This window comes from Brachyhypopomus gauderio, chromosome 3 (genome assembly GCF_052324685.1).
Source record: "Brachyhypopomus gauderio isolate BG-103 chromosome 3, BGAUD_0.2, whole genome shotgun sequence".
Classification (NCBI taxonomy): Eukaryota; Metazoa; Chordata; class Actinopteri; order Gymnotiformes; family Hypopomidae; genus Brachyhypopomus; species Brachyhypopomus gauderio.
Window position 1 is genome coordinate 39,210,584 of NC_135213.1, and position 25,482 is coordinate 39,236,065.

Consider the following 25,482-nt stretch of genomic DNA (forward strand, 5'->3'; position numbering starts at 1 on the left):
TTAATACGGGAGGACATCGGGAAAGAGGGGTAAAATATGGTAGTAGTTTCCCAGCCAAAACGGGAGAGTTGACGGGTATGCTCTATGCCAGGGGTGGGCAACCTTTGAGACATGGAGTGTAATGAGTGTGTGGCACTATCAACAAATAAAATTGGAGTGTAAATTGTTAGGGAAGTGGAGGTGTAAATGGACACAAATTAAGTATTATATCACGATCGATCGCCAAGTATATGCACACAAAGACAGGACTGAAACGAGTCTTGATCACATGGGTGGACAAGTCAAGCCTCATCTGACAATGTGAAATATGGGAAATCTGATCTATAATGTGTGTTCACAAATGTGAGAAATGTTTGATTATGCACCAGTGAACTGAAGCCATTTGAATGTCTAGCATTACCTGAACCGCTCCATGTGTCTTCAGTTCAAGTTCTTTTTAGGGTGTGTTGGGTCTGCAGGACTGATGGTTGCTAAGATCCTGCGGCGCGTGCGTCTGTGAATGTCAAGCGATGTGTGCAGCTCAGTCCATCAGTCCCGCAGCAGGGTTGAGATCCAGACCCAAACCAACTGTGAGTATACGTGCGTCTTGATTCGTTAGGTCAAACAAAACGAAAGATGATTTGATCATTGGTGTGTTTACACGATGCTCTAATGTGATAAAGGACGTTATAAACGACGCGCAAGCAGCTCTTAAACATGCACGTTCGCCTTTATTATATCCACTTTCATTTAGTTGGTAAACGTTTAGCTTCAAGAAGCAGCATAGTACTAACACGATACAGTGCGCAACTCTTAAGACATTTTGGTGGATACACATGTGGGACTGGAATGTGTGAGTCTTTTATTTCCCACCAGACCGGACCGCGTTTACTGGCGGGTCCCAGTTTGTTCCCCGTTTGTTCCCCGGGCAACAGGCCACCAACAGTCGCTCCAGCTCTCCAAACGTGTGTTTCAGCATAACAAACGAGCTAAAACCGAATAAAACATGAATGAACGACCCTTTAATTAGTTTGAAAATGATACATTCACTACACTACAGTTTGTTGGGTAAAAGTTATATTACAGAGGCTGTAATGTTGGGAAGTGCAGTTTCATGTTGTGTTTTTTGACTTGCGTGTTGTAGGTGATGGACGTTAGAAGCCACGGAGAAGCTGATGACACAGATGATCTCCTCTGTGCTGGTCTGAATGCTTGTCTTAGACTTTTACTCTGATTCTGGATCAGTCTTGTCGGTGTGGGTGGAGGTGCATGCGCTTTAACTGAGCTTTAACTGAGCTTTAAAGGAGCCTGTCTATATACAAAGAACTGACGCTGTTGTTTAAGGTGCAGCGACTTCTAAATATAATCACACATTATTTTGATCCCAGATACCTCTGTGTTAACGTTCCATATTAACACTGTGTACTGCAGTAGTTCATGGGTTATAATCTGACCAATCACAACAGCAATGGAGTGTCTTTTCAGTCTTTCATTTTGATGTTAGTTTCTGCCTGTTCTCTGTTCTCAGATGGTGTTGAAGAGGTGACCAGTGGTTTCTGTCTGGACCCAGCTGCTCTCTGCAGAGACCACTGCGATCTCCTGCTTGACGCCATCGATGATCAGCTCAGTAGGCTGCAGGTCAGATGGGAGGCCACTCACAATATTTCTTCCTTTCTGTTTCTTCATTGAAAAACTGCATTTCCAGCAGTTAAATGAGTAAATGTTGACGTTGTGTAACACTTCACAAAGTCACTGGCTCAACACTACAGTGATAACGCAGCTGAAGTGTTGGGAACCAGCGTGCAGACATATTCACGTGTGTCTGGCTCACGCACACCTGGCACACCTGGTGAAGGCCTTGCTTGTCCAGTAAGGAAATAACACGATGTCTCTGGTTCCTAAAACTGGGACTAACCCCGTGACCTCCATAACAAAATGATAAAAGACATTTCTTTCAGGCAAAAGATCATTTGTTTGATCAGTTATATTAATACAAGGATGCTTTTGTGGGGTCTTATATCCCTGATTTGTGCCATATAGATACAAGCAGAGAATATGATCATTTAACCAGCAAATGTGTTAAAATTACCTTGTACACCTGCAAAAAAAGCATGAATGTGTAGTGGGTGAGAATGAGGATATTTACTACAAAAGTTAAATTTCTAAATTTACGCTAAATTTCTGTTGTGTCCCTAGACTCATAGTCATGGCCGACCAAATGGAGGGAACGGCAAGACGGAGAACGTTCTCCACTCAGGTAGACTCAAGGTCTCTGAGGATCACGTTAGCAGATGGCGGTGGGCGTGGCCTGTGATCTGTGGGCGTGATCTGTGGGTGTGTCATTGGGACCAGTACCACGCTCATCACGTTTTCTCATGCTCTCACCTGTCTCACACCTGATTCAGCTCATTGAGCAGGTATAGAACTCATCAACCTTCATGAGATGAGTGAGAATACAAAAATACACTGAGCTTGAGATCCAAGGACTCGGACTGGGAACCAGTGCCTTTCACTGGGTGTCAATTCTGCAGACTGTCCAGAATCTGGATACTTGAAAATTTTTAATTTTAATTGGATTTTTTTTCCTCTGATTTTTGAAAATAAATATAATCTAAATCATTTTAGGATGATGCCCAAATTCAATATTTGTTTTAGGATATAGCACATGTGGTCTTTTTTATATCTTTAAAATTATTTTCAGTGCACCTCAGAAGCAGTAAGTCTATGATTAAAGACTCTGTCCTGAGCACCACGCCCCCTCCAACTGGCAACACTACCTCCACGCCCAACGAGTCAAACTCTGACCTCCCGGACACTTCCACAGGTAAAACAGGCCGATAATGGTCCCGTCCCAGGGTGCAGTGCCTCCTGTAACGCCGAACCGTTGCCTGTTTCCCTGCCGTTACAGAGGTCACTATAAACATAGTGGAGCGAGGTGGCCAGCAAGAACGGGGCAGTGATCGTGTTCGCCTCTTTACTGCCCCCTCCTGGCAGACACTGGGAGCTGCAGGACCCGGTGGCTCGAAGACTGAGCAGTGTCTTTGGAGACTGGAACGACTGCTGGGAACTACCATTGGGGTGTGTGTGTGTGTGTGTGTGTGTGTGTGTGTGTGTGTGTGTGTGTGTGTGTGTGTGTGTGTGTGTGTGTGTGTGTGTGTGTGTGTGTGTGTGTGTGTGTGTGTGTGTGTGTGCGTGCGTGTGCGCGCACGTGTGTGTGTGTGTGTGTGTGTGTGTGTGTGTGTGTGTATGTGTGCGTGCATGCGTGTGTGATTTCATCATTACATTAAGACATTACAATATTTGTTATATTATTTATGTATGACACATTTCATAATTTTTTTTTCATTTTATATTATTATGTATTTTTAAAGTGAAAGGTGAGGCAGATTATAGGCCCCGCCCCCCTGAGGGACGAACACAACACAACAACAGGACAACTGCCGCTGTGGACGGGGGCGACCGGCATGGGGGGCCGCCGTAATGTGACAATAACAAACAGTACAACAGTATAACAAAGCTAAAATAGCATCTTTAATAGGTAACAGGGGAAGAGGAGGAAGAGGACGAGGAAGAGGAGGAGAGCGTGTGCACTGAAGACTTCAGCTCAAGATTCAGAGATGTGATGCTGGACGTTCCAGTGCCACGTTCAACTGGAACAGGTATGCTGACCTCAGATCAGTTTCCAGTGACCATATAGATTAGGTCGATGGGGATGGGGGTGGGGTGGGAACTGGTCTCAGTTCAGCATAAGGAAACGAGCTTCTGCCCAGGATTCAAATGACCTACAGGCCTGTTGTGGGACGATACTCATTTGAGTGTCCACAGATGTAATGGAGAAGTCTTAAAAGACTGGAGAGATTTTAATTATAATGAGTTGAACTGACAGGAATCAACCAGTAGGAGGCAGCATAGCTTTATGTACGTACCTTCTGAACTGGACCTTTATGAAATCATGATTTTCATTTAAAAGGGTGCAACAATCTCTTTAAAAATGTTGGGTTTTTTGTCAGTGGGGGACCGTAGGGGCACAGTTAATGTATTTGAGTTAACTCAAAGTCGAGTTAATGTAACTGTTATTCTTGATGGTTCTGTCCTAAGCCACGGACAGTCTGGGCAGTGATACTGTACGCGTTACTGAAGCCCAGATGGCAGGATATCTGAGCACAACACACAACCCCAGTAGGCATTCTTCACAAACGCCCAAACCCAGACCCCTAGCAGGTAGCTCCTGGCTTCATCTGTGAGCCAGACCTTCTCTGAGCTGTTTCTGTCATTAAAATGAAGTAGATTTACTCATATTCACAGTGTCAGACAACAATAATATAGAGTAAAAATATACAGTGCTTTAGAATAAACCATTTTCAGTGCTGTAGACGTAGGTACTGTGTTCATATAGATCTCTGAGCTTCTGTAGTTCCTCTGAGGAGGACAGACTTGTTCACCACAGACAGCGATCTGGACTCGCTGCACACAGAACCGGTACTATGGCATATTCAGCATACGCTGAACAACAAGACAGATGCTGTGTATAGTCTTGTGTTTGCTTTGGCATTAAAAGGCAGTGAAATTGTGAATTGCTTCAGAAAATGCAAAATGCATGAATATAATCACAATGCAACTGAAACTGTAGACAAGCAGCGTGTGTCTGGGTTTGAGGGACCAGTTGTGTGGTTCTGACTCACTGTAACGACCTCCATGGTAGGCAGTGTGACCTCTGACCTGAGTGAGTGCTACATTCTTGTGGAAGTTATATATGACATGTTTTATGAATCTGGATATGAGTTTACGAGCGTGAATGGCAGTGAAACCTCTCTGCTTGTGTGACGTTACAGCGTGGGAAGGTCAGAACGGATCCTGTGATGAAGGACAAACACTCAGGTAATAATAATAAATAATAATAATCTTTATTTGTATAGCACCTTTCATACGTACATGCAACTCAATGTGCTTTACAGTATAAATAAAAGAAACATAAAAAGGAGAAGACAAAAAGGAAATGTTAGAAGAAATTAAAGTAAAATAACATAAAATGTAAAAAAGTAAAGTAAACAATTGTGACGCTGTGGTGCTGGAGGAAGCAGGAGGCACGACACGCGTCTTTCAGTGAACATTCAACGTTTAATCAACACACAAACACGCAAAGTCCAGCACGAGCGGAGCTAGGGTTAGGGTTAGACGCGATGTTTGCATGGGCATGAACTTTAGACAAAGACGAGCACACGACACTGCGCTAACGCACATTAAATAGGTGAATTACACAGACCCACGTGACCTCGAGACAAGGCACAGGTGTAACCACGAACACGCTCACAAACAACCCACACCCACGGAAGTACAAACATGGACATAACGACACGCAGACAACATAGCAGCACGCCCACAGGGAAGGGTCCGGAGCTGTTCCGTAACAACAATATAATAAAAAAGTAAAGTAAATAAAACTAAAGTAAATATAAGAAGATAACAAAATATTAAAATTAAAGATAAAAAGAAATAATTAAATAAAGTGACAAATTATAAAATAATAGACTAGAGTTTCTTAACTAAAAGCAGATCTAAACAGAAATGTTTTGAGACTGTTCTTGAAACTATTCAGGGATGAAATGCCTCTGAGCTCTTCAGGAAGAGAATTCCAGAGCTTTGGGCCATAGTGGCTAAAAGCACCCTCGCCAATCTTTAATCGGCATCTAGGAATCACCAGTAGATTACTGTTTGAAGACCTCAGAGACCTGACTGGAACATATCTAACCATCATTTCACTGAGGTAAAGAGGGGCAAGACCATGAAGACATTTAAAAACCATGACTAGAACCTTAAAATCTATCCTAAAGCTGACAGGTAACCAGTGCAGTGAGTGGAGTGCAGGTGTAATATGATGTCTCTTTCTCCTGTGGGTCAGAACCCTTGAAGCCGCATTCTGAACTCTCTGTAGGTGCGAAATAGAGCTCTTTGGAAGAGCAGACAGAACAGCATTACAATAATCTAGCCTTGATGTGATAAATGCATGGACAAGTTTTTCACTGTCAGCAGGAGAGAGCATATCTCGGACCTTAGCAATGTTTCGAAGGTGAAAATAAGCTGTCTTGTATGTAGTCATGATGTGTGATTTGAAGCTGAGCTCATTATCAAAGGTGACGCCCAGGTTCTTAACACATTGTCTGGCATTCAGATTCATTTTATTTAAATATTTAAACATCATTTCTTTGTGAATCACTGCCAAAAACAAGAACTTCTGTCTTCTGTTTATTTAATTGCAGAAAATTGTCAGACATCCATGTCTGTATATCATCTATGCAGTCAAACAGTGAGCAAATTGATTTTAGGGCCTTAGGTTCTAGAGAAATGTAAAGTTGAGTGTCATCTGCATATTGATGATAACTAATACCATGTTTATTAATGATATGTGGTAACGGAAGCATATATAGGTTGAATAGTAACGGCCCAAGAATTGATCCTTGGGGGACGCCACAAGTTATTTTTTGACGTGTGGAGGAAGAGGTACCTAATGCTACATAGTAATCACGCCCAGTTAGGTACGATCTAAACCAGTCTAAGACTAAGCCACTAAGGCCTACCCAGCTCTGTAGTCGATCAAGAAGAATTTCATGATGAACCGTGTCAAAAGCGGTGCTTAAATCCAGCAGAAAAAGGACTGAGAGTTTGCCTGCATCCGTATTCAATCTCAAGTCATTTACTACCTTAACTAGGGCTGTTTCAGTGCTGTGGAGAGCTCTGAAACCAGATTGAAAAGTGTCATTTATTTGATTTACTTTTACATAATCATTCAACTGGATTGACACAACTTTTTTAATGACTTTGCTAAGAAAGGAAAGGTTAGATATAGGTCGATAATTATTGAGAATTGTGGGATCAAGATTTCTGTTCTTTAATAGTGGTTTAACCATTGCTGTTTTTAAAAAGTTAGGGAATTCACCCAATTGCAGAGACTGATTAACAATCGTTAGAACTTCATTTGCTAATGAGCTCAGAACCTGCTTGAAAAAGCATGTAGGTAAAGGGTCCAGTTCACAAGTAGAGGATTTTAGTGATGAGATCACATCAAGTAGTGTTGTCAACTTCTTGGAAATAAGACATATTAAAGTTAGGTTGAGTAACTGATATAAGGGTTGATAGTCTATTAGTGCTTGTTGCTATGTTCTGCCTTATACTAGTAATCTTGTCCCTAAAAAATATTGCAAACTCATCACATTTTTCAACTGAAACAGTCTCAGGGAAGAAACAGGAGGTGGGGTTTACTAGCTGATCTATACTTCTGAACAAGACAGCCGAGTTATTATTTGATGAATGAATTAAGGTAGAGAAATAGTTTTTCCTTGCTGATTTCACTTCACTGTTGTAATTGTGCAATGTTGTTTTATAAATATCAAAATGTACTTGCAATTCTGACCTTCACCAACGTCTCTCAGCCTGCCTACAATCTTGCCTAAATTTTACAATAGAAGGAGTGTAGATTAAACAGCGTGAATCTAATGTTATCAGACAAACTTGGGATACAAACTAAATCAATGAAAGTAAATCCAAAATATTGATTCTCTCTGTTTCTCTCTTTCTTTGCTCTTTCGTTCTGTGTGTGTGTGTGTGTGTGTGTGTGTGTGTGTGTGTGTGTGTGTGTGTGTGTGTGTTAGCTCTGATGAAGGGCAGGTTATAAGACTCGGTAGAAAGCTGAAAACTCCAACCAGAATTCAGCGAAAGAAGAAAAGGATCCAAAGCGAGAGGAACAACTACAGCCCAACTCCACCCTCTACACCCACTCCACCCTCTACACCCACTCCACCCTCTACATCCCCTCCACCCTCTACATCCCCTCCACCCTCTACATCCCCTCCACCCTCTACACCCACTCCACCCTCTACACCCACTCCACCCTCTACATCCCCTCCACCCTCTACACCCCCTCCACCCTCTACATCCCCTCCACCCTCTACACCCCCTCCACCCTCTACATCCCCTCCACCCTCTACATCCCCTCCACCCTCTACACCCTCTCCACCCCCGTCACCCTCTGCAGCTGTGAGACACCGCCCGTCTTACACAGGCACTAGAGAACAGGTATCTAGTGACGTCTTTACTTTGGTCTCATTTTCCTGTTCATATTTAATAAATTTTAGTAATGTTGTGTGTGTGTGTGTGTGTGTGTGTGTGTGTGTGTGTGTGTGTGTGTGTGTGTGTGTGTGTGTGTGTGGGTTAGCCATGTTCGGTGAGGTGTGTGTGGGTTAGCCATGTTCGGTGAGGTGTGTGTGGTGGTTAGCCATGTTCGGTGAGGTGTGTGTGGTGGTTAGCCATGTTCGGTGAGGTGTGTGTGTGTGTGTTGTGGTGTTCGGTGAGGTGTGTGTGTGGTGATAAGCCGTGTTCGGTGAGGTGTGTGTGTGTGGTGGTAAGTCGTGTTCGGTGAGGTGTGTGTGTGTGGTGGTAAGTCGTGTTCGGTGAGGTGTGTGTGGTAGTAAGCCGTGTTCAGAGAGGTGTGTGTGGTCGTAAGCCGTGTTTGGTGAGGTGTGTAGTGGTGTTCGGTGAGGTGTGTGTGGTAGTAAGCCATGTTCGGTGAGGTGTGTGTGTGTTGTGATAAGCTGTGTTCGGTGAGGTGTGTGTGTGTGTGTGTGTGGTGGTAAGCCGTGTTTGGTGAGGTGTGTAGTGGTGTTCGGTGAGGTGTGTGTGGTAGTAAGCCATGTTCGGTGAGGTGTGTGTGTGTGTGTGTGTGTGTGTGTGTGTGTGTGTGTGTGTGTGTGTGTGTGTGGTAGTAAGCCATGTTCGGTGAGGTGTGTGTGTGTTGTGATGTCTCTCCCCAGGCTGCTGGTCAGATGGTACAGACAATGAGCGCAGAGCTGGAGCAGACAGACAGAGAACGACACACTCTACACGTCTGCTTGTCTCACTGCAGCGCACACACTCACACACTCTGGTACACAATCACACACTCTGGTACACAATCACACACTCTGGTACACAATCACACACTCTGGTACACAATCACACACACTCTGGTACACACACTCACACATCACACACTCCGGTACACACTCACACACTCCGGTACACACTCACACACTCTGGTACACACACTCACACACTCTGGTACACACACTCACACACTCTGGTACACACACACACACACACATCACACACTCCGATACACACTCACACACTCTGGTACACACACTCACACATCACACACTCCGGTACACACTCACACACTCCGGTACACACTCACACACTCCGGTACACACTCACACACTCCGGTACACACTCACACACTCCGGTACACACTCACACACACACTCCGGTACACACTCACACACTCCGGTACACATTCACACACTCCGGTACACATTCACACACTCTGGTACACAATCACACACTCTGGTACACAATCACACACTCTGGTACACAATCACACACTCTGGTACACAATCACACACTCTGGTACACAATCACACACTCTGGTACACAATCACACACTCTGGTACACAATCACACACTCCGGTACAAACTCACACACTGCAGTACACACTCACACATTCCAGTACACACTCCGGTACACACTCACACACTCTGGTACACACTCACACTCCAGTACACACTCCGGTACACACTCACACATTCCAGTACACACTCACACACTCCGGTACACACTCACACATTCCGGTACACACTCACACACTCCGGTACACACTCACACCTTCCAGTACACACTCACACACTCTGGTACACTCTCACACACTCTGGTACACTCTCACACACTCTGGTACACTCTCACACACTCTGGTACACTCTCACACACTCTGGTACACTCTCACACACTCTGGTACACTCTCACACACTCTGGTACACTCTCACACACTCCGGTACACACTCACATACTCCGGTACACACTCACACACTCCGGTACACACCAGTCCCTGTATGATTGCTCTCATCACACTTTAGAATATCATGCACAATGGAACAGAAGAGCTGACCATCTCGTGTGTGTGTGTGTGTGTGTGCTGTAGGAGTGATCAGCACACACTCCAGACTCAGAGGGACGTGTGTGTTACGGACACCAGAACTCTACGAGACAACCAGGCCGCCCTCCAGAAACACACAACCACTAGTTACCATGACGTCAGCCCTCACAGAACCACCCATTACTATGACACCAGCCCTCCTTCAACTGGATGTTACCATAACAACAGCCATCACAGGGTAACACAATTCAGCTTCATTCACTTTGTACAGACACCAAGATATCCATGGCAACAGTCCCAGTGAGTCACACTGCCCCCTGGTGGCAGAAACATCCAGGTTCATCTACCTTGACGTGCATTCAGCTCCTCATGTAGAATTAGATACAACTGACTACTTGAAATCTCAGTAGGTCGTTTACATTTGAAAACTCCACTACAGGAGCAGATCTTACTATAGGGTTAGACTATAGACAGTACGGAAAAAATAAATAAAAACACAGTTCTTACATTTCTTTGATTTCTTTGATTTTAACTTTCACTTTTAAACAGGATTTATGTAAAGATAAGTGACTGGTGGCTAGTTGACAGTTCATAAAAACTCTAAAACTATTTTCACCATCTCTTCACCGTCTGGCCTTTCCTCTGTCCCTCTATCATATCCTCATGTCTCAGTGTGTAACGAGTAGATGTGTGTCAGAGCTGGAGAGGGAGGAGATGGATCGATTGGTAGACAGTGCCAAATCAGAGCTCTTCTCAGAACAACGGCGATTCAGACACACACTGGAATCCCTACAAGAGGTACCATCTGAGGCCAGTCTGAGATGATTTATGATCTTTTATTGAATGGTCGAATAAACAAGTTATTATTGTCTAAAAACTATAACTGACACTATAACTGACACTATAACATTCACATGTTCTCATACATCCTTCTCTCTCCTAGACAGTTGACATTTCTTTTACACATTACTGCATACCTTTTCTAGTCACACACATTCTTGATCTCTCTCTCTCTCTCTCTCTCTCTCTCTCTCTCTCTCTCTCTCTCTCTCTCTCTCTCTCTCTCTCTCTCTCTCTCTCTCTCTCTCTCTCTCTCTCTCTCTCTCTCTCTCTCTCTCTCTCTCTCTCTCTCTCAGAGGCTAGAGGAGGTGACCCAGGACTTGGAGCAGAAGGAGGAGGTCAACAGGAAGCTAAGAGAAAGATGTTCTCGTCTGGAGGAGGAGTTGTCAACAGCTAGCAAACACAGAGAAGAGCCTCAGGAAGTTCGTTTTCTCTCTCTCTCTTTTATCTCATCTCTGTCTCTGTTTCTCTGTGGATGTCTTACTGTCTCCGGTTCTCTCTCCATCTTTACTGTTTTTGTCTGTCTGACTGTCTCCTTCTTTCTTATGTTTCTTTCATTTTTTTTGTTTGTCTCTGTTCTGTATCAATTCTTCGACCCGTTTGCTCATGTCCAGTCTGTGTCCGTGTTCCCTGGTGCGTGTTGAGCAGGTGGATCTAGACAGAAGGGTAAGGGCCCTGGAGACCACTGTAGCCCAGAAGGAGCTGCTTGTGTTGGTCATGCAGGAGGAGAAGAACTCCCTTGAGAAGAAGATCAGGGCCCTCCAGGAGGAGCACAGCACTAAGCTGACGGAGGAGCTCACACACATGCAAAAAAAGCAGGTCATTAGATGTTCTGGAATTGTCACATGCTGTGTAAAAATCCAAATGGCTGAATTGTTAACCAGGGGACTGAAAGACAGATGTAATGAGTTAAGAGAGTCCTGTACATGTCCTGTGTGTCTCAGGAGCAGGACATTGAGCGGCTACAGGTCCAGTGGACACAGGCCCGTGAGCGTGACATGGAGCTGGTACTATACAGACAGATCACAGGCCATCACTCCACACTGCATGGTGGTGTGTGTGGTAATAGTTAAACGTGTGCTTGCGTGTGTGTGTCAAGGTCCATCGTCAGGCACACGAGGCGACAGCAGCGGCCCTCAGAGACCAGACTCTCACACACACACGCAACACTGACTCCTTGCACAACTGCATCCAGGTCAGAGGTCACACATATGACATAATTGATTGATTGATTGATTGATTGATTTATTTATTTATATAGTGCTTTACAACAACCAGCTAAGATGACCAAAGCACTTTACAATAAAATTACATTAAATATACAGTAAAATACATCAGAAAATGCATACATCAGAGAGTAATGTCAGAGAATTTCAGGTCAGAATTTAATGGAAGATCTAAGGGGAGGTTATTCCAAAGTCGGGGTGCAGCCACTGAAAAAGCCCGATCACCCCAACGCTTAGATCTAGTTCTCGGAACGTCTAATAAAAGACGACTCGATGACCTCAAAGATCTCTCGTGTACAGGAAAACTTAAGAGATCAGATAAGTACAGTGGGGCCAATCCGTTCAACGCTTTAAAGACAAACATCAATATTTTAAAATTAATTCTATATTGAACAGGAAGCCAATGCAAATTAAACAAAACAGGTGTAATATGTTCACGTCTGGCCGGGGTTGTTAGTTAAGAGACGCGCAGCTGCGTTCTGGACGAGCTGAAGTTGTCTCAGAGAAGATCGATGAACACCAATATAAAGGCCGTTGCAATAGTCAAGTCTGGAACTAATGAAAGCATGAATTACCTTCTCTAAATCAGTGTGATCTACGAAAGATTTGACTTTGGCCAGCAGGCGCAAATTATAAAAACTGGATTTAACTACAGAATTAATTTGTTTATCAAAGTTGAGTTCCTGATCAAATAATACCCCAAGATTTCTGACACTAGTATTTAACTTAAAAGGCAAACCACTGAAGTCTATGGCAGTAGCATCACCAAATAGAATACATTCAGTTTTTTGTTGATTCAGAAACAAAAAGTTATGACTTAGCCACTGTTTAACATCAGTTACACAATTGATAAATGATAGCATCGGATTTATCACATGTGGTTTTTGAGCCAGGTAGATCTGCAAGTCATCTGCATAACAATGAAAAGATACATTACAGTGGGGAAAATAAGTATTTAGTCAGTCACCAATTGTGCAAGTTCTCCCACTTAAAAAGATGAGAGAGGCCTGTAATTGACATCATAGGTAGACCTCAACTATGAGAGACAAAATGTGAAAAAAAAATTGAGAAAATCATTTTGTCTGACTTTTAAAGAATTTATTTGCAAATAATGGTGGAAAATAAGTATTTGGTCACCTACAAACAAGCAAGATTTCTGGCTGTAACTTCTTTTTTAAAAGGCTCCTCTTTCCCCCACTCATTACCTGTATTAATGGCACCTATTTGAAGTCGTTAACAGTATAAAAGACACCTGCCCACAACCTCAGTCACACTCCAAACTCCACTATGGTGAAGACGAAAGAGCTGTCGGAGGACACCAGAAACCGAATTGTAGGCTGGGAAGACTGAATCTGCAATAGGCAAGCAGCTTGGTGTGAAGAAATCTACTGTGGGAGCAATAATCAGAAAATGGAAGACCTACAAGACCACTACTAATCTCCCTCGATCTGGGACTCCACGCAAGATCTCAGCCCGTGGGGTCAAAATGATCACAAGAACGGTGAGGAAAAATCCCAGAACCACAAGGGGGGATCTAGTGAATGACCTGCAGAAAGCTGGGACCAACGTTACAAAGGCTACCATCAGCAACACACTACGACACCAGGGACTCAGATCTTGCAGTGCCAGACGTGTCCCCCTGCTTAAGCCAGGCACGTCTGATGTTTGCTAGAGAGCATTTGGATGTTCCAGAAGAGTATTGGGAGAATGTCATATGGTCAGATGAAACCAAAGTAGAACTATTTGGTAAAAACACAACTCGTCGTGTTTGGAGGACAGTGAATGCTGAGTTGCATCCAAAGAACACCATACCAACTGTCAAGCATGGGGGTGGTAACATCATGCTTTGGGGCTGTTTCTCTGCAAAGGGACCAGGACGACTGGTCCATGTACATGAAAGAATGAATGGGGCCATGTATTGTGAGATTTTTGGTGCAAACCTCCTTCCATCAGCAAGGGCAATGAAGATGAAACGTGAGGAGATCTGCATGGAGGAATGGGCCAACATACCAGCAACAGTGTGTGCCAACCTTGTGAAGACTTACAGAAAACGTTTGACCTCTGTCATTGCCAACAGAGGATATACAACAAAGTATTGAGATGAACTTTTGTTATTGACCAAATACTTATTTTCCACCATTATTTGCAAATAAATTCTTTAAAAGTCAGAAAAAATGATTTTCTCAATTTTTTTTTCACATTTTGTCTCTCATAGTTGAGGTCTACCTATGATGTCAATTACAGGCCTCTCTCATCTTTTTAAGTGGGAGAACTTGCACAATTGGTGACTGACTAAATACTTATTTTCCGCACTGTATGTGCAGATATAACCTCCCCAAGTGGCAACATATATAAGGAAAACAGGAGGGGACCAAGGATAGAACCTTGAGGAACTCCACATGACAGAGGTGCACACAAAGAAGAGGCATTATTTATCATAACAGAGAACGTTCTATCGTTCAAATAGGACGTGAACCACTTCAAAGCGGTGCCACGAATACCGACGACGTGCTCCAAGCGAGATAGAAGAATAGAATGGTCCACCGTATCAAACGCTGCTGTTCGGTCCAGCAAAACCAGGATCACAGGATATCTACTATCTACGGACATAGCGATATCATTGTGAATTTTCAGCAGAGCAGTCTCAGTGCTGTGCCTTGATTTAAAACCTGATTGGAATTTTTCAAAAATATCATTTGATTGTAAAAAGGCCTGCACTTGTATAAAAACTATTTTCTCTAAGAGTTTTGAAAGATAAGATAAATGAGAAATTGGTCTAAAATTGGATAAAACTGAGGGATCTAAGTGTGGCTTTTTAAGAGAAGGCTTGACAATAGCGGGAAAATGCTCTCTCTCCCTCTCTCTCTCTCTCTCTCTCTCTCTCTCTCTCTCTCTCTCTCTCTCTCTCTCTCTCTCTCCCTCCCTTTGTTTCTCTTCATGTCCCTCTTTTTTCTGTCTAATCTCCCAGATTAAGGAACAGGAGGTATCAAGACTACAAGAGTCTCTAGAGTAGCAGCAGGAGTTGCTCAGGAGGCAAGAGGAGGAACTGAAGCTAAAGACTGAGGAGCAGGTTACCACCATCCCATAATAATCTCCCCCCTCACCTCTCACACTAGTCAGCTCCGGCAGTAACTCCCCCTGGCTGATGCAGTCATGCTGCTGGGCTCAGATCAACATCACTCCATGATCAGTCATCAGTGGACACGGACTCACCTGCCTCTCTGATGTACCTGTGCAGGTTACCATGGCGGTGGAGCAGGAGCAGAGGAAGTGGGAGAGGCAGAGGGCGGAGTCTCTCAGAGAGCAGCGTGGGATACTGGAGGAGCGAGTGCAGGAGGTGGAGAGGAGGAGGAGAGCGGAGGTAGAGTGTGAGAGGAGGTGTGCTCTCTCTCTGCAGAATAAAGCCCTGGAGTTGCAGAAGGTAAGGAGAACCACACTTCCCTGCCCCTCTGAGCGTCCTGTACCCCCGTAAGCAGTTCTACTGTCCCGCTGTAATGCATGTAGTACATCACTGCAATAACTAACGCAATGATCTGATTCACTGAGCGCTCTTCCTTGAGCAGTGACAGAACTACCAACAGATCTGACATTAGAGGACGACACTACACATTAGAGGACAACTCTACACTCTTTATATGTCAGATTCTATTATGTCATTATGAATTTTAGTATTATTGGTTTTTCTGTTTATTGATTGATTTCTTTTTGCTTTCCCTCTTTCTCTCACTCTTTCTCTCCTTCTCTTTCTCAGCATGTAGACGAGTTGAAAAGGGCTCTGTGGGACGAGCAGCAGGTAGTGTTAGGTAGACCCGCACCCGCCTACAGCAGGTAGTGTTAGGTAGACCCGCACCCGCCTACAGCAGGTAGTGTTAGATAGACCCGCACCCGCCTACAGCAGGTAGTGTTAGGTAGACCCGCACCCGCCTACAGCAAGTAGTGTTAGATAGACCCGCACCCGCCTACAGCAGGTAGTGTTAGGTAGACCCGCACCCGCCTACAGCAGGTAGTGTTAGGTAGACCCGCACCCGCCTACAGCAGGTAGTGTTAGATAGACACGCACCCGCTTACAGCAGGTAGTGTTAGGTAGACCCGCACCCGCCTACAGCAGGTAGTGTTAGGTAGACACGCCTACAGCAGGTGGAGTTAGGGAGACCCACCTACAGTAGGAGGAGTTAGGGATCAGGTCACTCCCCCCAGCACACTGGCTTTCCTTTCTACGTGCCTTCTGAATAGCATGTGGCGTGAATACAGAGCCCTGTTCCCTAATGTGGGACGGGTCAGGACTTAAACTGGTGCTACACCATTCAAACACTTCAATCAGCACCTGTGTGTCATAACCTGTGTATCATAAACAAGACATTACTCCCATATTCCTTGATAAACACAAGCTGAAACACTGAACCGTTTGCACTAAAACAATCTGCCACCAATTTAGCACCAGTATCTTCCCCAGCCACATCAACCCACCTGTCCTGACTCTGGTGTCTCCTGTGCTGGTGTGTATGAGGTGAACAGAAGGCGGAGAGCACGACCGTGCTCCTAAATCAGAGCTTGAAGCAGTCAGAGTGGGAGATCTGAGACCTGAGAGCAGTGCTTGCAGAGTCTGAGCGGGTCCACAAGGGGGCAGCAGGGAGGCAGGAGCAACAGAGCAGGAGCTGGGCTCAGGATATTCTCATGGAATGTGTGTGGCTACAGGAGCTGCCGACAGCCAATGGCATGCCTGCACACACCAAGCCCCTCCCACCCAGGTAAATATATACCTGTGTATGTGTGTTAATGACCATCCTTGTCTTTAACGTTGTAGTGAGAGTGTGCTAACCCTAACCCTGGCACTACATTAGGTACACAAGTCATTATACCTACACTGAACACATTAGACACGGCTCTTTTCTAAATGCCTTTCGTAAGTGTGTAAATACACAGTGCAGCTCATCATTTGGTTTGCACTATATCACTTCTACCCTGTTCAAATGCTAAATGTAAATGTGCCATATTTTGTCAATTGTGATTTTTTTCACCGCAGTCGAAATTTGTCCTCCTCTTTTAACCCATTTGTGCAGTTAGAACACACACACACACACACACACACACACACACACTAGTGATTACTAGGGGGCTGTGGATCACACGTGCCCAGAGAGGTGGGCAGCCCTAGCCCAGCACCCGGGGAGCAGTTGGGGTTAGGTGCCTTGCTCAAGGGCACCTCAGTCATGGCCTCAGGTCTTGGAATCGAACCCATGACCCTCCGGTCACAAGACCAGTTCCCTATCACAGGACCATGACTGCCCCTTAACCGTACAAGTCTTGTTTCTCTGCTCTTGCCGTCACTTGCCGCCCTAGTAATCACTAGTGTGTGTGTGTGTGTGTGTGTTCTAACTGCACAGGTGGGTTAAAAGCGGAGGACAAATTTCGATTGCGGTGTAAAAAATCACAATTGACAAAATATGGCACATTTACATTTTATTTACAAATGTTTGCCAACTGTGATGAGCTAAAATTACTAGCACATCCTTCTGACTTTTGTTTTACAGGAAGCGTGCGGCTACAGGAGTCGATTTTGATGATGGAGATGATGCGTAATCTCTTCATGCTGATGAAATAACATGAAATGTTCCAGTTTTAATCCACCAACACTATCACTGTTACTAATGGGTATTTTTAAGTGGATAATATTAACAATACAAATGTTTTTTAAATCTTTATGGAACTATTGTAATGAATTATGAAGGTCGTATGATTTTAAGAATGGCATTTCTGAAATAAATATTCTATTTTAATTTCCTAAAAGAGTGATTTGTTTTGTTATGTATAAAATTTAAAACGAGTGCCTACATCAGTTCATCACAAGAGTATGGAATAAACCATTAAAAGTGAAGTTTGGTACTGCATAAAGTTGAAACGGATAAAACAATTCCAAAGATAAATAACCATATGCACATTTATATCTTAGAAAATATGAAAGTCTATCAAGGTACTAAAGGATACTGTACAAGAAAATATAATACACAAGTTTTTAGAAAGGTCATTTTCATGGTTTGAATGGGGAGTGCAGAAACCAGCTTTTCTTTGCAAGCACATTCTTTAATCTGCAATCTGTTTTAACATAACTCCCTGACCTTATGTGTACCACTGCATACTACCTGCACGTGGCCAGGTCTACTAATGTAGACCTACCAATGTAGACCTACACAAAGCAACAAGAAAGTGCAAGAAAGTATTTACGTGTTGCTCGGTAACATAAGTTTGTGAAACTTTTTGTAATGACAAAGTTTAATAAACCATTAGATAAACATATCACAGTCTTCTGGCATTTATTATGCTCCTGTTAACTAAGAAATGGCGCTTGTAGAACTGTTGAAATGAAGCGTGATTTCAACTGAAATTGCAGCCGTGCTGACAGGGGCGGACTGGGGAGAAAAAGTGGCCCGGGAGTTCCTGACAGACTGGCCCACTAAAATATATATATATATATATATATATATATGTGTGTGTGTATATATACTGTATATGAATCTATACATGGCACGTAGTGTATATGTGTAACGCTGGGACAGAAGCAGCAGGAGACAGAGGCTGAGGGTGACCGGGTGTGCTCTGTGTGGTTGTGGGCGTGCGTGTGACCGAGGGAGTGTGTGTAGGTGCCCTCTGGCGGCCTCCAGGCCGACCTACTGTGACAATATGTCAGCTTTTATTGTCATATGGACAATATTACTTCCAGCAATAATATGATTACAAAGCCACATATTGGTATATCAAAATAACTAACAAACTTAACAACTTGACCCTGACAAAATACAGGGGAAAAACAACTGGAAAGCTACTGAAACCTACGTTGTTCACTCAGTGAGTAACCTCTGTAGCTTGTCTTTTCTCTCTCAGCTTTTCAGTGCCACCTTTACGTTTGGTAGTTTGTTTAGACCAGGGGTGCCCACACCTTTTCAGCTTGTGAGCTACTTATAAGATGACCTAGTCAAAATGATCTACCTACAATAAAAATGCAAAACAAATGTATTTCTTCTATATTATAATTATTATATTATATTATTTCAGTTATTATTGTTACTATTTAATAGTATTACTATTAATAATAGTATTGCTATTTAATAGTGTATTAAACCAAGGACCAGGACCCCTTATATTTTACACGACGTCTTCACTTTTTTGATAGAAACACCTTCTCTCTCGTTACATTCATCCATCTCTGATTAGTTTAGTCTGATCGGGTTTGTTGTTCCCGCTGTCAGTGTTAATCTCGCGAGAACTGACACTCAGGCTACTGCAGGTTGACTTTCTCGCGAGGCTAGCGACATAATTCAGTTTGGAGAGACACTTGAATGCTTAAAAACACATCACAAAACAGCTTTACAATTGTATGGGTCCAGATCCCTAATGAGCGACAGAGATGACAGTGGTGAGGAAAAACTCCCTATGATGGTGGGGATTAGGAAGAAACCTCGGGAGGACCAAGACTCAAAAGCGAACCCATCTTCCATTGGGCGACCCGTTAGCATAAGTCTGTATTTATAATCCAAATATAGTTCTATAGTTATAGTTCTAATTCCAGGCCAAGCAGTCACAGTCCCATCAGTGCAGGCGGTGAACCTCAGATAGGAGTTGGCATCAGTGCGTCCTCTGTGGCAATGGCACATCCAACCAAAATGAATAAGTTCATAAAATGTGTTTATTATTATTATGAAATGCCATATTATTTCTAATCTCTCTAGGGCACAGGTTCGTTTACTACCCTTTCTGTAACGTACTAATCAGGCAGACAAGGATCCAAGTGCGGATAATAGCTGTCTTTATTGAAACAATGATCACAGAGCTATCAAACAGGTGAGGGTGCCATCTAGTTGCAGCTCCATTGAATCCCCTGTGGTTCTTTGGCCTAAAGAGAGAGAGGAGAAAAAGACAGGAGAAAATGATTATTATGAGTATTGATGTGATATAAATTTGAATTTGTTGCACATCCTTGGTTGTTTTTTTATACGTGTAATGAGTGTATACGTATCCAGTAAGTGTTCTCTTATACTGTGTATTCACCCACTATGGGATATGTATATGGGTAGACAAAACTGAGTTGTCATGTGTGAGGAGTAAACTCACATCACTCTGCAGGCACATTTTGAGGCAGACCAGTTCATCAGAACCAAACAGGGCAAGACCAGGCTGAGAGCAGATGCTGTTTCCACCATTTTTGTGCATCGCCCCGCACTCAGAAAGAGGAAGCCCCCTGCACAATACGAAATGACAGAAAGAAGAAACGGTTAAAAGATGGTCAGCTTGGAAACAAGAGCCAATCCACAAAGGTGAAAAACAGCAGGCAACTAATATACACTAACAAGATAAATTAAATACAACATAAATAATACAATAATAGAATACAAGTCTAGTATGGTTACATATGATTACATATATCATACTGTACTAGATTTTAGTATGTTGTATTCCTCTTTAGTCTTGTAAGATTCATTGATCAAAACTGCCACCCTAGTTTCAACTTACCTTGTGTTTTCAATCTCTTGATGATCTTCTCTCTCCCTTTGCCATCAATCCAAAGTCTGCTGAGCATAATACAGATAATAGTCAACAGATTAACAAAACCTACAAACACTTGATCTATAAATTACACTGTTGTGTACTAGTTAGAAGTCTTAAATATGCATTCTAGTCAATATCAGCAGTGATGTATCACAAGAATGGCTCTCCTCCTTATTGTGCGTTATCTTAACGTTAATGGATATCCTCATTTCACCTCCTCCACCCAACACACTCTACAATCACACTCAAATGTTTAACATCGCGTTTAGGTGAAATGGCATTAAGAGAGGAATTTACTATTAATAGGCTGTCAGTCGTTAATGTGAAAGCTCGCTAACCGTATTCGCGTTGTCTTAGCATAGAATTAGTTCCCTAAATCTGCTTATTAAGAGGTGGATAATTCACTAAAATGCTTTAATTCACATTTAACGCACATGTTAATTTGATTCTGATGTCCTTATAATACACAATCAGATTTTTTAAGCGTACTAACCTGTAAAAGTGTATCACAGATGGTCCACTGGTCCAGCTTGACTGCGCTGCTCGTATTTGCTGTAATCAAACGGGTCCGTTGGAGTGAACGGAGATGGCGCGACTCTCTCTCTATATGGTTCTGGTTCAGAGGGACTAGGCAGGGGACGAGGTCTAGGAGGAGATCAGAGGTCGGTACACGGGGAAGGCAGTAACACGGAGAGACCGCTCGGTACGTGGCATGGCACCAATACTTCACAAGAAGAGTGAGGGGGAAGATTAAATAGTTGCGATGGGGAGGCGCGATGAGCGGCAGGTGAACCGCATCTACACGGAGATCATGTGCGGTTCCTCACACTTTCACTTCAGTGCTTGAACCATTTTCGCCATATGCTCCTCCACCATCGTCCCAGAGTTCTCTTCTCAGAGCCCTCAGCTCTCTTTATCTTTTCATTCTCCTTCATCTTTTGTCTAAGTTCTTCTACTTCACTCAGTCGTGCCTTTTCATTTTCCTGGTAGAAGAAGATCTCGTGCCTAAGCTTGATCTTCTCCAGCTCCTCCCTCGCTGTGTACTCGGCGAACCTTCTCATCTCCTTTATACACGCCTCCTCCATTAGCTTCCTCTCCTCTTCGATGACCCTCTTTTCATCCTCCAGTTCCTTAAGTCTGTTCTTCATTTCTTCTCTCTCTCTTGCCCACTCCTTTTCCATCTTCTTGTACTCACTGACCATCTCTTTGTTTTGTATTTTCTCTGTGTCTACTCGATCTGTGGCTTTCTTAATCTTGGATATCATATTATCAATTCTCATGTTGAACATCTCCTCCTGTTCACTCAGCGTCTGTGTGTAATCCTTTGTTTGTTCCTCACTTCTTTTCAGAATTTCACTTTCCATCTCAGTCTGTATACTGCAGTCCATCTTCTTTCTTATAACTCTCCACTGTCCACTACTGTGTTAATTAGTTGTATGTTCAGCTGTGATGCTGTACAGTCTTTCCTTTTTCTCTACAAATATCACACTGGTGTCGACTGCCTTGACGTGCGGCCTTATATACGTTCGGTTATGTTGTGTTATGTCGTTACTATAGAAACGAGAAGGGTAACGCTGCAGGCCGGAGCCCCGGTGGGCGTGGGTAAAGGGCGGAGCATGTGTCAATCATTTTCGACTGCAGCCAATCAGATACTAGACTTTTGTTGGCAATCAATTTTCATTAAGCCAATTATCAGCCAGAGTTAGCTGTCAATCATTTTTTACTGCAGCCAATCATCTTAACAGATCTGCCAAAAGAAGGCGGAAACTGCACGGAGAATCTCTTTAAACAGAAGTATATGCCGCTCTTACACAAAAGTAGCTGAATAAAAACTAGTGGTGGGCCGTTAACGGCATTAACGGCGGTCGTTAATTTGATACTCTTATCGGGCGATATAAAAAATATCGCCGTTAATCTATTCTTAAAGTTGGGTTGGGAACTGGGTCAAAATGGGTAAGCAAACTACGATGACTTTCAACTTGATAGTTGAGCTCGGCTGTATTCCTAACCAAATTGCACAGTAGGGGCGAGAACGAGTTTTCAAACCTGTGAATTACAAATCGTACGTGTGTTTACATGGATGCGGCCACAAAGTCGCCAGGTTTGCTTCATGGAAAATTCATTTTTAGGAACGTAAAGTGTTACCGGAGCGGAGCTCGGAGCGGTCGTTTTCTGCATGGTCCTAGCGCTAGATTCGTCGCTATTTAAATATTTATTTTTAACCGTTTAAAACTGCAGAGGACCAAAACCGGCTTTTGAAAAAAAATTACGTAATTACAAATTACGTCCGTGAGGTTAAATGTACTAAATGTTGGCTTACATTTCAAATATCATGTTTAGCTGAATAAACATGTTATCAACCCCTTTTAATGTACAGTATGTAGGCTTACAAATTCATGTTTAACTGAATAAACCGTTGAACACGAGTAGCCTACATTTTATTGAGCATGTTTTTTTTCTTCAAGTATCAAAGTAGAACAGCTTCCTCAAGCAGTCATTGATGCATTTTGGAAACAGGAGATGAGCCCCTGGTCTAACGCACCCCCTGTATTAAGAAACCCTATCTCAAAAACTGACTTTTAGTCATTACTTGGGTAGCACGCATATGAACCATTTTAATATAGATTAATCTAGATTAATTTCAAGAATTAAGTGAGATTAATCTAGATTTAAAAAATTAATCTATGCCCACCCCTAATAAAACCATTAGAAGAGCCATAACTTTAGACATTTTTAAATCAAAGTTTAAAATACTTCTCACTTGTTATTGCAAGTATTGCATCATTTGTACATCATTTGACAATAAATGACAAAATTAAACAACATTAAACAACAAACAGTATTAATACATATTTGAGTTATTTTGACAACAGAAGTTGACTTAACTTTGAAGTTCAAATGAAAAAATGTAACTCTTTGTACTTGTGCTTCAATACTTTGTGAAGCATCCTTTAGCTTTTATAACTTCCAACAAACGTTTTTGGTAAGTACTAACAAGCTTCTTACACCTCTCAATTGGAATCTTGGCCCATTCTTCACGTGCAAAAGCCTCTAGTTCAGTGATGTTTGATGGCTTCCGTGCTGTAACTGCCTTCTTTAAATCCCACCAAAGATTTTCAATCGGGTTTAGATCTGGGGACTGAGAAGGCCACTCCAGGACATTCCATGATCTTTTTCTCAACCAAGCTTTGGTTGACTTGGAGGTGTGCTTGGGATCATTGTCTTGCTGGAAGGTCCAATGATTGCCAAGGTTTAATTTGTCAACAGATGCCATCACGTTCCTCTTTAAAATGGCCTGGTATTTCTGAGAATCCATGATGCCAGTTACACAATCAAGATTAGCAGTTCCTGCTGCAGTAAAACAGCCCCACATCATCAATGACCCACCTCCATGCTTGACTGTGGGGATGGTATTCTTCTGGTCGTAAGCCTGGCCTTTCGCACGCCAGACATACCGTTGGTCCATATGTCCATACAGTTCCAGTTTGGTTTCATCAGTCCATAGAACTGTCTCCCAAAATTCTGTAGCCTTATCCAAATTCCTCCTGGCAAATTCTAGTCGACTTTTGATGTTCCTTGTGGTTAAGAGTGGAGTGCGTCTTGGAGTCCGGCCATGAAGTCCTCTTTTATTCAGTGCACGTCTTATATTTTACATTTTTACATTTTACAGTTTTACGCCCTTATCCAGAGCGACTTACATTTTTTTATCTCATTTTTATACAAGTGAGCAATTGAGGGTTAAGGGCCTTGCTCAGGGGCACCTCAGTCATGGCCTCAGGTCTGGGAATCGAACCCACAACCCTCCGATCACAAGACCAGTTCCCTAACCACCAGGCCATGACTTATAGTTGCTACTGAAGCACTTGTTCCAGCCTTCATCAGGTCATTCTGTAGGTGTCTTGCACTCACACGGGGGTTTTTCTTAGTTGTCCTGACTAAGTTGCTAAGGGCTCTTGATGAAATTTTGGGCTTTCTTCCACGGCCAGGCAGGTTTGCAGCTGTTCCATAAGTTTTAAACTTCCTTATAATGCTCCCAATGGTGTCTCTTGGGATGTTATATTTTTTGGAAATCTTCTTATACCCAAGGCCCTTTAGGTGCGATGAAATAATCTCCTCTCTCAGCTTTTGTGGAAGCTCCTTTGTCTTTCCCATGATTGCAACTCACCTTGAATTCCTTCATGGGTGGGGTTTATATATGCATCACAGCTGAAGCAAATGAAGGATCATTATAGAGTTCTCAAAGGCTTAGTTATGTTTCAACTCCACTTTAGTCCATAAAAACTGTCAGAAAGCTTTAAAAACAACAATATTATATAGGGGTTGAATAATTGTGACATGGCTATCTTAACAAAATATACTGTTACACACAAATACTATATCATGCATTTTCTGTTCTGATTTTATGTATCACTCAACTCATGAAGTCATCCAAAGAAGAATCTTGCTATTTGAAAAAACATATATTGATAAATCTTTAAAATCTTTGGGGGGTTGAATATTTTTATATATATATATATATATATATATATATATATATATATATATATATATATATATATTCTGTCCTCTGCATATGTATGATATACAACCTGACAGACAGATAAACGCTCTCCTGGCATCAGGACTCTGAAGACATTTGACTTTTATCCACAGGTTTATTGATGTCACAAGGAAAGGTGAAACTGAAAAATATGGACAACAATCAGCACTATGTTGGTTATACATACTGATATGCAGTAATTCCATTGATACATTGCATTATAAACATAGCATGTAGCTAACGCTTCTATTGCTGTGTACGCCGAGTAGCCGCGTAGCGGTTAGCATCGGTAGCTCAACCAATAATATGCATCAGACATACAGGAAACATACAGTCAACAAAATATTGGTCTATAGTTGTAGACTAAAAGATAAAATGAACTATACATACCCAC

The 25,482-nt window shown here is 42.8% G+C and overlaps 1 protein-coding gene and 1 long non-coding RNA gene across 22 annotated transcripts; one reads left to right on the top strand and one right to left on the bottom strand.

Moving 5' to 3' along the window:
• On the top strand, window positions 1–18,226 carry LOC143509492 (uncharacterized). Of its 21 annotated transcripts, none has more exons than XM_076998283.1 (22): window positions 3–569; window positions 1,124–1,181; window positions 1,508–1,617; window positions 2,176–2,236; window positions 2,681–2,803; window positions 2,888–3,057; window positions 3,518–3,638; window positions 4,078–4,200; window positions 4,812–4,857; window positions 7,626–8,049; window positions 8,784–8,896; window positions 9,987–10,179; window positions 10,614–10,739; window positions 11,078–11,203; window positions 11,430–11,600; window positions 11,726–11,788; window positions 11,881–11,976; window positions 14,332–14,415; window positions 14,976–15,077; window positions 15,246–16,115; window positions 16,523–16,755; window positions 17,539–18,226. In XM_076998283.1, the coding sequence occupies exons 1-18, from the start codon at window positions 510–512 to the stop codon at window positions 14,335–14,337; spliced, it is 2,190 nt and encodes a 729-aa protein (XP_076854398.1). In that variant the 5' UTR covers window positions 3–509; the 3' UTR covers window positions 14,338–14,415; window positions 14,976–15,077; window positions 15,246–16,115; window positions 16,523–16,755; window positions 17,539–18,226. The 21 variants fall into 21 exon arrangements, with proteins under 21 accessions (XP_076854402.1, XP_076854398.1, XP_076854397.1 ...); XM_076998275.1 differs by lacking the exon at window positions 14,332–14,415 and having other exon boundaries at window positions 4–569; window positions 15,246–15,428; window positions 15,759–16,115; XM_076998278.1 differs by lacking the exon at window positions 14,332–14,415 and having other exon boundaries at window positions 4–569; window positions 15,246–15,428; window positions 15,759–15,835; window positions 17,539–18,225.
• Window positions 18,227–19,808: 1,582 nt separating this feature from the next.
• LOC143509846 (uncharacterized) lies at window positions 19,809–22,096 on the bottom strand. The gene is made up of 3 exons (XR_013129810.1): window positions 20,513–22,096; window positions 20,114–20,240; window positions 19,809–19,895 (listed from the first exon to the last, which is right to left on the bottom strand). It is a non-coding gene; the product is annotated as an uncharacterized LOC143509846 (long non-coding RNA).
• Window positions 22,097–25,482: the final 3,386 nt, after the last annotated feature.